The sequence below is a fragment of the Mauremys mutica genome, chromosome 4 (assembly GCF_020497125.1).
Source record: "Mauremys mutica isolate MM-2020 ecotype Southern chromosome 4, ASM2049712v1, whole genome shotgun sequence".
NCBI lineage: Eukaryota > Metazoa > Chordata > Testudines > Geoemydidae > Mauremys > Mauremys mutica.
The window spans coordinates 40,439,572-40,453,008 of NC_059075.1; the positions used below are offsets into that span (position 1 = coordinate 40,439,572).

A 13,437-nucleotide genomic window follows, 5' to 3' on the forward strand; every position below is an offset into this window, starting at 1 on the left:
GCTCTGGAGCCCCCATTAGACACAGATTTGCCCAGAAGAGTGACTCAGACTTGGCAACCACATTGTGTCGGACGGCTCATAGGGCTGGGTACAGCTTGCAGTTGAGGCAGAGCAGCGCTGCCACCGGTGTGGTATGTCCAGCAGGGCAAAGTAATCCCATCCGTACAGAGCATGGCTCCCCCGCCACACACACATACTCGCACATTCATGTGCATTGCTGCTGTGCCATTTGTGTGTGTTGTGTCTTTGCCTTTGGACATGGAGACAACTAGCTGGACTTCCCTCCATTGCTCTATGTGAACATTTACTCAGTCCAGAACTGGTCCTAGGGCTGGGCAGGTGTGACTGCACTTAGTGCCCCCAGTCAGTCCCCGGCTGGTGGGCTGACCCACGGAAGGCCCCCTTTCATCTTTGGAGCAGCCCTACACAGTCTCTGCTACCTGGCTGCAGTGAGTCCTTGCCCTCCATCCAGGGAGCAGAGAAAGGAGGTGGCGGCTCCCCTGGCTCTCACTCTCCATGGAGAATGAAGGGAGCCCAGACACTGTGGCTGAGCCTCTCTCCTTTGGCCCAGGTCTGAACCCCCCTCCCATTTACCTCCCGGAGCCCAGCAGTTTGCCCACCGCCCCTTCCAGGGCTGGCAAAGGTACAGGTGCAGCAGCAGAAGAGCCCTCCCAAGAGATGGGAAGGGAGATGACAAGAATTGACTTGGGGGGACGATGGGGTACACTGATATTGGGGGTTCTGCTTGATGGTGGGGGGTTGGTGATATTGGGGGGGATTGATGCTTTTCAGTGGTTCCATTGCTGGGAGTGGCCTGAGGTGGTGATGAGGGCTGCATGAGCATTGACTCCAATATCCCCGCCCCCCCCACATGGTGCTGGGGCAGTTGTGCTACATGGAGCACTTGGTTAAAACTTGGCTAAATTCTCTCTCCATAAATGTTTTTCTTCCTTCCTGGATTCTCTGTGCTATTTCAGCTGGATTTGGGATTCTGTTTCACTTCATGTCCTCTACACTCAGGCTGTGTGGTGGTGTTAAACAGCTGCCTCACTCCACCCCAGAGGTGGCTAGATTTCAGTGTGGATTAAATGATTCCTGTTGCTACAGCACACAGTTTGTAAAGGGCTTTGATAATCCCTGGGATGGGAGGTCCTATAGAAATACAAGACAGCATTTAATATTATAGGAGGTGGGACAGACCCATCACAGTCGCACTGCTCCTCTCTGGTTCCGGATCAAATTTCAGTGCCCCAGTAAGCACCTCTATAAAATAGTACCAGACTCTGGAGTCCACTTCCAGGCGTAGGTTAGTCCTTGTGGCACACAGGACCCTGGCCGGGTGCATACATTGTCTCTGGCCTTGGCTTGTGTTGTGCTGCCATAGAGCCAGCAGAGGGAGCTAGGGCAGAAATAAGGAACTATCGAAAAGAAATGTCGGTTCCCTTGAAATATAACCCAAAGAGGGAAACTGCATGGAGGCCTGCTGCGGGGAGGGAGGCTGTTTTTTCTGGGGAGAATGAGAAGTCATTCCAGACCACACAAAGGGGAGGCAGAGGTGCCACCACCCAACAGCCACAATCGGGACAACAAGGAGGCGGCCCCTTTGAAAGCCATTTTTGCAGGTTTAGGTGTGAGAACTTTAAGCAGAGAGACAGACAGCAGAGGAACATCACAGGCAGGGGCGGCTCTAGTAATTTCGCTGCCCCAAGCACGGCGGCATGCCGCGGGGGGCGCTCTGGCGGTCGCCGGTCCCGCGGCTCCAGTGGACCTCCTGCAGACGTGCCTGCGGAGGGTCCGCTGGTCCCGCCGGCTCTGGTGGAGCATCCGCAGGCGCGCCTGTGGGAGGTCCACCGGAGCCACCTGCCGCCGTCCCGGCGACAGGCAGAGCGCCCCCCACGGCATGCCGCCCCAAGCGCGCGCTTGGTGCGCTGGGGTCTGGAGCTGGCCCTGATCACAGTGCTGGCCTCTGAGCTTTCAGTTCACACCGTCCTCTGGCAAACCTCTCCTTCACTTTGATGAGAAGGGCTGGATGAAAACCACGCTGCTGAGGCCCTGCCCTACAAACCTTGCTAAAAAGCAGCTACTCTCCCTGCTCAGTAGGGATGGATGGCAATAGGCAAAAGCTTCATGAAACAGAACCTGCTCTTTGCTCACCACAACCTGTCAGTAACGACACCTGAAAGGGCTGCTGGTTCTCTTTGGCCTTTATAGCAGGGGCTGCTCAGGCATGCCATTAACAGCTGAGAGGATAGATACTGGTGTGGTGAAGGCACAGGGTTGGTATATGTAGAGCATGGGGTGTGGTCCCATCTTCTGTTACAAATGTCAGCTACGACTTTGGGGAAGCTGCACCGTCTCACAGAATCTGCTCGCCCTCTGGAAAATGGCGGGAATGAAGATGACCTGCACCTCACAGGTGGAGCCCAGACGTTACTGTGATAGGTGTGTTTAGAATGGTTAGTGTGAAGGAGCTGCAGGGGCTACTAGAACATGCCCTGTTCAATAGGTGACCACGAGCGCAGGTTTCACTAGACTTCACTGTGTGATTTTCAGTTCCCTGCAAGGGAAGGGAGTAGGACAGGCCCACAGCTATTTCTTCATAACCCAGCTGGTCTGTCCAGCAAGCTGTAATCACATAAGTAATTACATGGACCTCAGTGAGACTATTTGCATGAGCAAGACTCTCTCACGTAAGGGCTGCAGGATCGATCGCCAAGGGCTTCCATAGCTCCTTGCTGACTCAGGCTCCCATCACTAAAATTATCACAGGCTAGTTTGCAGGAGAATTCAAGTGACAGTGAAACCCAGACCTTTCAGAGGTTTGGCCTGGGTGCATCTCTGAACTGGACTAGAATGCTGGGGAAAGGTTTGACACGGCTTCTTGCTCTAACTGGTTCTAACACACGTAGGGCAAGCTCAGCTCCTTGTTCCTGCTCTTCCCGTCAGCTAAGACCCTAGGCAACCTGGTTACCACCTGACAGGCTAATGAGAACAGGCAGGGGGGTTGGCCTGGATGTGAGGGACACACACACACACACACACACACACACACACTCCCTCTCTCTCTCCTCCCCCCTCCCCACCCCCAGCATTTGCAATTTAACCTACTAGACACTATGGCTAACACACGTCTTTGTAGTAACCAGCCAGATGCACATGTGCACACCTGCTTCGACATTCAGAGATACTTTCACAATCACAGACACAATCACGCACACTCACTGGGTATGCTTCCGACTTGCATATGTTCTCTCCCTCACCCAGTGACAGATTTCCACATGCCCTGTGTCACAGGTTGACACTCCCCAGCAGTCATACACGCATTCCCTCTCACGTGAACAAACATGCTCCATGGCTGGGCTTTCAGAGTCATACCAACCAGGAAGCCATTCTCTTTCACATGCAGCCCCTCCCCAGGCCTCGCTCTCCCATGCTGACAAGAACCTCACTCAGTCAAATCTGTTGACAGTGCAAGCTTCTCAAACACGCCCCTTTGTGCCCCTTGCAGAGATGGTCCATGGGGCAGCCTGAAAGGCCCATCCCTTTCCATCATCCCATGGGCAGTTTGTTTCCCAGCATCCCCTCTTCAGCCTACCCTGGCGGTATGGGGAGGACCCCACAAGTCTGACCACACTGAGTCTCTGTCCATCACTTCTGTTTTCAGGAAGCTCCAAAGAAAGCAGGCATGTGGGAGGAGAGCCTGGCAACACGTGGCAGAAGTGAGGCTTCTGCGCAAGGCTTTCTGGGGCTTGTGTCCGGGTTATGGGCTCAGAGCGATCAGGCCCATACACCAAGCAAGTGACAGGTTTCCATTTGAGCCAGGAGCTGCACAACGTCACAAGCAGTTCTGAGCCGAGCCACTCCACGTGTAATGCTCTGGCAGTACGTTCCCGTGGCTGGGGGGTGGAGGGGGACTAGCTGTGCATGAATGTGTGGGGTAACAGTGGTGAGTCATCCAGGCGGGTGCCCTCACCCCCACGGCAACACATGCCTGACTCAGCAGCAGCTGACCTTGAGCTGGACTATGTCCGTCAGATGGGGGAGAGGTGGTGGAGAGAATAGAGCAGCGGTGGATTGGGTTAGTAAGGAACTAATGGCACAGAGTGACATGTCATGCTCAGAGAAGGGGAAAACTAAAACTGGGGCTGGGGTGAAAGGGGTGGGTAGCCATGCACTTCTCCCCCTGCAGGACTCTAACATGACATCTTATTTATTTTCCTGTGCGACAGTACAGTACAGTGCACATACATCACCCGCCACAAGATGTGAGTTCTCAGATGAGATTCCACAGCACCTGCTCCCTGAGGAGTTCAGAGGAGGGTTTGTAGCATTACCTCCATGTTACATGTGGGGAAACTGAGGCAAGGAAAGCACTTGCCCAAAATGACACAGTGACTCCACAGCACAGCTGGGAACAGAACCCAGAAAAATCCTCGCTTCCAGACCCTTGCTCTCACCATTAGTTCCCATTCCCTCTCAGAGCTGGGAATAGTACCCAGGAGTTCTGGCTCACAATCCCCTGCTCTAACCACTAGATCATTCTACCCTTAGAGAAAATTCCTGTAGATTTCACAGGCATTAAACCAATAGGATTCTGTACAAACTACTGAAAACCCTATTGGATTCCACTTTCTAGGGGGTTTGAACCATCCTGGAGAATTCTAGGGCAGGGATGCATCTCTCTTAAATGCTATAGGATGGTTTAAAAGGGGTAGGGGCTAGAAAAGGTTCTCCTTTCCTATTCAAGTCTACAGGATGTTTCCATAATGGTACTTCCCAGAGCTGGGAACAGAGAGACTCTCAGGCCCCCTGCCCTGCCCACTAGATCATACTCCCACCTCTCTCATTGCTGGAATAGAACCCAGGAGTCCTGACTCCCAGAGCCCCTGCTCTCCCCTCCCTCTCTGCTATAGAGAAGCTTATGCTCTGACAGCCAAGGCCGGCACTATGCGTTACAAGAAAAGCGTCTCAATAGCCTTTGTGGAGTACAGACAGGAATGGTCAGGAAGGCAAGTGTGCTGCGGAGAATGGAGGCGAGCAATAATTGCCCAGGCTTCTCCCACCAGTTCCTGTCAGTACGGAGAATGGTGCATCCGGCTCAGGAAAGCAATGACCCAGTTCCCCAGCCGGGACCCCTTCAGCCGCAGGAAGAGTTCATGTAAGTTGATCTGCCACAGGCTCAGAGCTTCTAAGAGAGAGATCTTGGCCTTTCTGTACAGGGAGTGAGACTTGCTCCTCTGATACCTGGGCAAGGGAGAGAAACAGCTGCATTAATCTCCCAGGACACAGGCCAGCAGCAGGGTAAATGTTGGATCTTAGATCTTGAAGACCAGGAGCCCCCCTGCCCGCTGCCCTCAGGTGCCAATTGTCAGCCAGGATCCCCACCTCTGAGGGATCCCAGTTAGCTGGTAGGTCAGGGTTTCCTGGGTTAAATGTTCCCCAGGAGACGAACGGTCCCTCCCAGCAAAAATGGGAGAGAGGAGAAAGGCTGCGCAAGTGCAATGAGCTTGAGATCAGGAGTTAGGAACGCCTGGGTTCTGTTTCCACAGCTGGTGCTGACTTGTCTTGGCCTTCCCTGTTCTATGCCTCAATCTACCCATCTGGACAATGGGGCGATAGCACCTCCCTTCCCCCCTCCTCGGGACATTATTCCATTAGTCAGAGTGTTTGACATTGCAGGGGGCTATCCAGGTGCTAACTATTATTATCAATAATAATAGTTAATGATAAGCACTCACCACATGGTTTGTGTTTATGTAATCAGATCCCTAAACAACACAACATTCGGCTGGTTCTTATAGAGAACCATCACTGCTAACACTGCACTGCTCCAGGACACCTCTCGCCTAAGGCTCTCAACAGTGCTGGGGAACATGCAGCACTGAGAAGTTAAGCAATTTGCCCAAAGTCACACAATAGGTCAGGGGCAGGGCCAGGAATAGAACTGAGCACTCCTGACTCTCCTGGCTCTTGTAAACATAGTACTGGGCCCCTCCCCAGTAACACAAGTTAACGGAGCCTAATGATGCCCTCATGAGGCAGACACAGAATTGTTATCTCTATTGGGCAGATGAGGAAACTGAGGCACAGAAAAATGAGGTGACTGGCCACCAATCAAAGAGCAAGTCAAGTCAGAACCAGCGTTAGAACCCAGGAGCCACACCCCCTAACCACAAGGCCATGCTGTGAGACAGGCAGCTGTGAAGTTTGGGTTCTTCTTCCATCAGCTGTTTCTAGTGGGGACATTAATCAGATCTGGGGGGAATTATGATCCCAGAATCAAAAATTTAGTACAAAATCCCCACTGTTTCCAGCTCCCACCCTGTTCCCAGTTCCTGCTGAGAGCTCCTTCCCTATGAAGACCCAGGTGGTGGGTAGGATGGGGGAGAAAGAAGATGAGATTGAGAAAGAAAAAAGGGGGCAGGGCCTTGACAGACATGCTAACAAGGGAAAAGGTTCAGGTAAGACAGGACAGTTTTAGAAGTTCCAGAGCCGCCATCTCTGCAGAATCTCACTAGGGGACAAGAGACAGGAGGGGCCCAGTGGGGGTTGGGGCTCCTGTCTCAGAGACACAGGGACTCACGTGGAGACGGCTCTAATGCAGCAGCGAGACATGTTGAGGAAGGAGCTGGCACTGGCCCGTGTGTGTAGGGCTGACTCAATCCCCCTTAGCAAATCATTGGTCTTCAGCAGCAGCAGCATCTGGCGGGGCACATTGTTGAGGAGCTGGTTGATCTGAGGTAGGTAAGCAGCAGCATTGGTCCGGATCTCCACGTCCTGAGCACCGTCAGAGCAGAGGGGAATGGTGTGGAAAGAGGAGAGAGATGTTAACAGAGGCCTTGGAGTCTACGTCCACTGCCTGCCCACACTCTCCTGGCTCTTGCTAGAGCTGTCAGTCCCACTCAACAAGAATCCCAATGAATCTAGGGCAGTGTAATGGATCATCACACACATGGACTTTCCCTGCATCCTCCAGCAGCTGTGGCATGAACCAGAAAATCCAGAAAAAGGTCAGTGGAGCATCTGAAGGGTTCAGAACCCAGCATGTCACATGCAGAATGCACCAGAAACAGATTCTTACATAGAATCAGGGTTATGGTTGGAGGGGGAAGGGGAAACTGACAGTTATAAAATAATTTCTCCTCCACAGTGGGTTTGACTGGGGCTGTACATTTTCCCTATACTGGCTTTGAGACCCTTCTATCGTGCACATAAGACTTTCAGAACCATAACAGGCCTATGGTTCACATAGGTCTGGTTTGCACCTCCAACAGATCAGACCAGTTGTGTACTTCATCCAGTACTCTGTCTGCTCCTGCTTTGTTCAGACAATGATCCATCTAATCTGGTGTCCTGTCTCTGACAGTGACCAATACCAAATACTTCAGAAGGCAGCTTAATAACTCTCAGTGCACCTAAATATTTAACATCATCCCCTGGGGTGAAATTCCTTCCTGACCCCAACTTATGCCCTGAAGCATAAGGATTCTCATCAATTTATCCCAGCTACCATCACTGAAGAGGATATTCCCTCTTATACAAAATATCTAATCCTTTTTTTTGTTGTTATTCTTAACATCTTTGCCTCATAGATTCTTAGATTCTAGGGCTGGAAGGGACCTCGAGAGGTCATCGAGTCCAGTCTCCTGCCCTCATGGCAGGACCAAGTACTGTCTAGACCATCCCTGATAGACATTTATCTAACTTACTCTTAAATATTTCCAGAGATGGAGATTCCACAACCTCCCTAGGCAGTTTATTCCAGTGTTTAACCACCCTGACAGTTAGAAACTTTTTCCTAACGTCCAACCTAAACCTCCCTTGCTGCAGTTTAAGCCCAATGCTTCTTGTTCTATCCTTAGAGGCTAAGGTGAACAAGTTTTCTCCCTCCTCCTTATGACACCCTTTTAGATACCTGAAAACTGCTATCATGTCCCCTCTCAGTCTTCTCTTTTCCAAACTAAACAAACCCAATTCTTTCAGCCTTCCTTCATAGGTCATGTTCTCCAGACCTTTAATCATTCTTGCTGCTCTTCTCTGGACCCTCTCCAATTTCTCCACATCTTTCTTCAAAAGCGGTGCCCAGAACTGGACACAATATTCCAGTTGAGGCCTAACCAGTGCAGAGTAGAGCAGAAGAATGACTTTTCATGTCTTGCTCACAACACACCTGTTAATACATCCCAGAATCACGTTTGCTTTTTATGCAACAGCATCACACTGTTGACTCATATTTAGCTTGTGGTCCACTATAACCCCTAGATCAGGGGTCCCTAATGCAGTGCCCGCGGGTGCCATGGCGCCCACGGGGGCATCTAACTGCTCCCACATCCTGGCTGGCAGTCAAGCATCCACCGATTTCGGTGGCACCACCTCTGGATGACACTGCTTGTCACCGACAAGCGACGTCATCCAGAGGCGGCGGCATTTTGGCGGATGCTCGACCGCCGCCACGGTCCTTCGTCTGGCGTCTGCCAGACAAAAAAGGTTGGGGACCACTGCCCTAGATCCCTTTCTGCCGTACTCCTTCCTAGACAGTCTCTTCCCACTCTGTATGTGTGAAACTGATTGTTCCTTCCTAAGTGGAGCACTTTGCATTTGTCTTTATTAAACTGCATCCTGTTTACCTCAGACCATTTCTCCAGTTTGTCCAGATCATTTCGAATTATGACCCTATCTTCCAAAGCAGTTGTAATCCCTCCCAGTTTGGTATCATCTGCAAACTTAATAAGCGTACTTACTATGCCAATATCTAAGTCATTGATGAAGATATTGAAAAGATCCAGTCCCAAAACAGACGCCTGCAGAACCCCATTTGTCATACCTTTCCAGTAGGATTGGGAACCATTAATAGCTACTCTCTGAGTAGGGTTATCCAGCCAGTTATGCACCCACCTTATAGCAGCCCCATCTAAGTTGTATTTGCCTAGTTTATATCATGTAGCAAGTAGTTCCACAGGTTAACTATACTGCAAAAAAACCCTTCCTTTTAGGCTTAATGTTACTGGATAATTTGAAACATATTCAATAAGGGCAAGTGCTTATGCCAGTTGACAATCTGTAGGACTCAACACCTCATGAGATGGCAGTTCCAGAGAGAGCAGAAACTCAAAGATCACAAAATTGTGTGTGTGAGATTATTACAGTTGTATTTTTAACCTCTGCTTCCAGGAAAATCTGGGGATTTGAGCATGGGCCAGGATATTCATTGGGTTTCCTAGCAACAAGTTAAAATGGCAAGCAGAATCTTGAACCTCGAAATGGGGTAATGTCAGCCCTTCAGAGCCTGGATAGAAACATGGGTGTTTTGGGGCAGGTCGTGAGCAAGTCCCACATTTGATTTGGTGGAATGGTGGGTATAGGCGCCAGGACTGGAGCGCCCATGGAAAAAAATTAGCGGGTGCTTAGCACTCATCTGCAGCCAGCTCCCCACTTCTCCCCCAGCACCTCCCACCTTCTGGTGGCCCTCCGATCAACTCCTCCCCCTCCCTGCCAGCATCTCCCGCCCGCCGCGATCAGCTGTTCTGCGGCGTGCAGGAGGAGCTGGGGGGAGGGGGAGGAGCGGGGACAGGGCGTGCTCAGGGGAAGAGGTCGAACTGGGTAGGAAGAGGAGAGGTGGGGCAGAGCAGGGGTGGGAAGAGACAGGGCTGGGGTGGGGCCTTGGGGGAAGGGGTGGAGTGTGGCAGGGCCTGGGGCTGAGCGGGGGTTGAGCACCCCTGCTCAATGGAAGAAGCCAGTATGGGAATGGGCACACATTTCACAGGATAAGTACTATTCATTCCCCCTTCCCCCAGCATGCTTACTACATTACCAATCCCCCTGGATGTGGATCCCATACAGATCACAATTAAATAAGTCTGATACATCTCAATCTAGTGCTAAGTAAGAGTATTTGTCCCCATCCCAAAACAACCATATTATGTCATCGTAGCTGGTGTTTTCTGACAAGGACAAAGTCTGGAATAGCAGATGGTGCACAAGATAAGGCCTCCGGTGTGCCAGCAGATCTGGAGAAGCAGAGGGTACTTCAAGACAGAATTTAGAAGCATCATCAGAGCTGTGTGTTACATGGTACCTACCTCCACAATGTCTGGTTCTCGCTGCTGCTATTAACCTCTCAGTTTCACCCCAAAACCAAAAGAAAGGAGCTGCCTTCCCCTTAAATGTAAACTCACCTGCCGATGCCAGAGGGGAGCTCTATGGTATTTGTGACCCACCAGAGCAAACCTTAACTCTGGCCACAAAAATCAAGCACCAACCCACAAAGAGTGAGGAATTTCCACCGCATAATTTCACAACAGCCAATTTTAACCCTTCTTTATGAATTCTTACCTGCATATTACATCTGCACAGGCACCGCTTACCAAGCAATACAAAGCCAACTCATTCTGTCCTCTACCCCTGCCCTCCCCCCACACTTTGCCACTACAATAACACAAGCTTCTTACACCTACATTAAAATAAGCCATGTGAGACAACATGCTTCCTCCCACAAACACTGGCCCACTGTTACTGCCATACCCCTGCTTGCTTACCCCTACAAACAACATGGTTGCCCATTTGTTCATTAGTGCGATGAAGGTGGGTGCTGTGAGTGGTAGACAGATGTACATGAGTATAGAAGGACTCGTGACACATGGACAGAAGGAAGAGGAAGAATTTAACTGGTGATTTTCTAGATTTTTCATGATTGGGTGGATGGGATTTGCACTTAAGCAACCTTGACTTACCTCCTGTACCAAACAACCTCTGTCATTTCCAAGGATTTTTGATGAGCATGCATCAGTGCTGATGGTCATTCACATGACTAGCAATTAACACTAATATGTATTATCCTCCCCCACTGAGCTCCGATGTCTCCTCTGCCCCTTACCCAGCTCGGTCTGCTCCCTGCACAGCTGCACTCAGGAAAATTTTCAGAGAAGGGCTATTTTACAGAGGTTTCCTCTACCAGAGCTGCTAATTTATTTAACCAAGAAAATCTTATGGGAAATTTAACTGACCTGTGATGAGTGCGTGTGAGAGACTAGGAGACTAAATTCAGCCATTAAAAGTGCATAGCAAAGGGATTCCAGGCACCTTTAGTCCAGCTCTCAATGCAGCCTCTCAATAGGCCTGCAAGGGCAGCCATTAATATTGATGTCAATTAACTAGGTGATTATAATGGAAAAAGACACCACAGGAACACGGAACGCAAACAGGCCGTACCTCATTGGCTGTGACCGGTGACCGGTCGATGCCCCTGTTGACAGAGTTCCAGGACCTGGCGGTGAGCATGCATGCGAAGAGTGGGTACAGGTCACCTGCCCCTAGCCGTCGGCTGTATTTCTGCACCCTCTTCATATCAGCCTTGATCAGGGACTGCCAAAGCCGGCAATAGTCCAAGCGGAACTTCTCTGTCAGGACCTGGGGAGGGACGGCCATGTTCCCCAAAGGAAATCAATCAACAGCACCAGGGCAGGGAGGGGATAACCTTTCCCAACCAGCGGGCGCCTTTAACCACCTCTGTGTCTGATATTTCAAGCTTCCAGGCATAAAATCCCATTCAAGGGTGGTAGGTGCTACAGGAAAAATCCACAAGGGGGATCTGCAAGCCTGGGGTCCCTCTTTAATTCACCAGGGCTATGACTGGCTGGGTGAAATAGGAGGCTCTCAGCTCTTTTCAGGCCTGAAGCACACAGGCATGAGTGACACCTCCCCAAAGACAGCGCACAGCATCAGCCTGCTGGCTCCCAGCACCCTCATACTCACATACCTGGTAGAGCCCATGGTCCAGCAGTATAATGTGGGCCTTGCTGGTGGCTGGGCACTTCCTCACGAGCACATTGCCCGGGTGCGGGTCACAGTGTACGAAGCCGTTCACAAAGATCATTTCACTGTACAGCTTCCCCAGATTGCGAGAGATCTGAAAGGAGACAGGAGGCAGTCACAGCATGGGACGGGGCCACCAGCTACCACGGTCTAACAACTACGCCAGGGACTGATGACTACAGGGACCAGTGAGGAGTCAGCTCCTGGCATGTACCCTGGGGTCTGAGGATTACAGGGAGAGGAGGAGCTGGCACATACCCTGGGGTCTGATGGCCTGGGGCATTCAAAAATATGAGAGTGTCCATCCACGGGGCATACGTGGAAGGCATTGTGGGAACAGGTGTAAAGTGTTCGTCTATGGCATAACTGGAGGGAATTGGCACAAAGGCTGGCATCCATCTGGGTAGAAACAAGGGCACACATTAGTGGAGAGGAAAGACACAGGAGCAGATGAGGAGGTATGTATTGGAGCAGCCATGGTGGAAGGTGTCTGACTGGGGCATCTGTCAGGGCAGAAGTGGGCATCAAGGGACAGACACAGGGGAGGAGCATCTGTCTGGGGATGGATGGGGCAGATCCAGGGTGCACATCTGAGGCAGACAGGGCAGCATCTGTTGCTCTGGGTGGGGTCTGCCTGGGAGAGACTGTGGCTGGTTTCTATAAAGAGAGCGTCTCCCTCCCTACATTGCTCAGTCCTCCTCCCACCCCCTCCTCAGTCCGGTGCTAATTTGATTTATGATGTCTGGGAAGATGAAGCAACAGCAAGAGGCTGTTTAAATCATCCTGTCATGGCCACGTCCCCCCCATGCTGTGGCTGCCTTATCGCAGGGTGATTTTATCACAGTTAAAAGCCTCATGGGAGTAAGTAAACAGCCCCCAAGCCCAGTGTCTCGCTGGGGCAGGAGCAGCGCCAGGCCCCGCAGTGTACTCGGGCAGCCCTCAGTAACACATACCCCAGCCCCAGCCTCACAGCTCTCCCACGCCGAAAGTTCCAAAGTGCCCCCCAGCAGGGCACCAAATAGGCAATTAAAAGACAATCATTATAAAGGATTCCCACCGCTCCCCCTGCTCAATGCAGTGTAACCAGCATGCTAAACCCCCTCACCGCAGGCAGCCCCACTGGAAGGGGAAGGGGATCCCAAAAAAGGGGCAACAGGGATTCAAATGCCAAACACCTCTGCACAAATAAACATCACACAGTGCTTTGCAGAGATCACTTTGCCAACCACTGAAATGCATCCGCCTCTGGGATGGGATGAGGCAGCTGTTTGCCAGCCACAGAGCTACGCTGTGCACTGTTACATTAGGACAAGAAACGAAGATTCCCATATTTTGTTGCCTCTGCAGGATGACTTTGGAGGATCAGAATGCTACTCAAACTGGACTTTGGAATTAATTAAGACCCCAATTCCTATGGAAAGTACCTGAATTACTCCCAGTGGTCAGGAATCGACAACATCTTCAGCAGCACAGCTTCCCTATCACCATGCTAAGGAAGTGGGGCCAGTGCTGACCCTTAACATCACATGGGGGCATTATTACCAGACTTATTGAAGGATGAGAGCACCACCTGAATCACCAACACAACAACTAGGTGATACTTAAGAGTGATCCAAGCACCGATCC

At 51.1% G+C, this 13,437-nt stretch overlaps 1 protein-coding gene across 6 annotated transcripts in view; it reads right to left on the reverse strand.

Moving 5' to 3' along the window:
- Window positions 1-3,264: 3,264 nt before the first annotated feature.
- ADCK1 (aarF domain containing kinase 1) overlaps window positions 3,265-13,437 on the reverse strand; it is a 135,178-nt gene continuing 125,005 nt past the window's right edge. For 2 of the 6 annotated variants that reach the window (XM_045016735.1, XM_045016739.1), the window contains 4 exons: window positions 11,756-11,905; window positions 11,209-11,406; window positions 6,584-6,777; window positions 3,275-5,244 (listed from right to left, as the gene is read on the reverse strand). In XM_045016735.1, the coding sequence (XP_044872670.1) occupies window positions 5,073-5,244; window positions 6,584-6,777; window positions 11,209-11,406; window positions 11,756-11,905 (714 nt within the window). In that variant the 3' untranslated portion in view covers window positions 3,275-5,072. Of the gene's footprint in view, window positions 5,245-6,583; window positions 6,778-11,208; window positions 11,407-11,755; window positions 11,906-13,437 lie in introns of all 6 variants that reach the window. The other 4 variants (XM_045016736.1, XM_045016738.1, XM_045016740.1 and 1 more) reach the window with 4 other exon arrangements.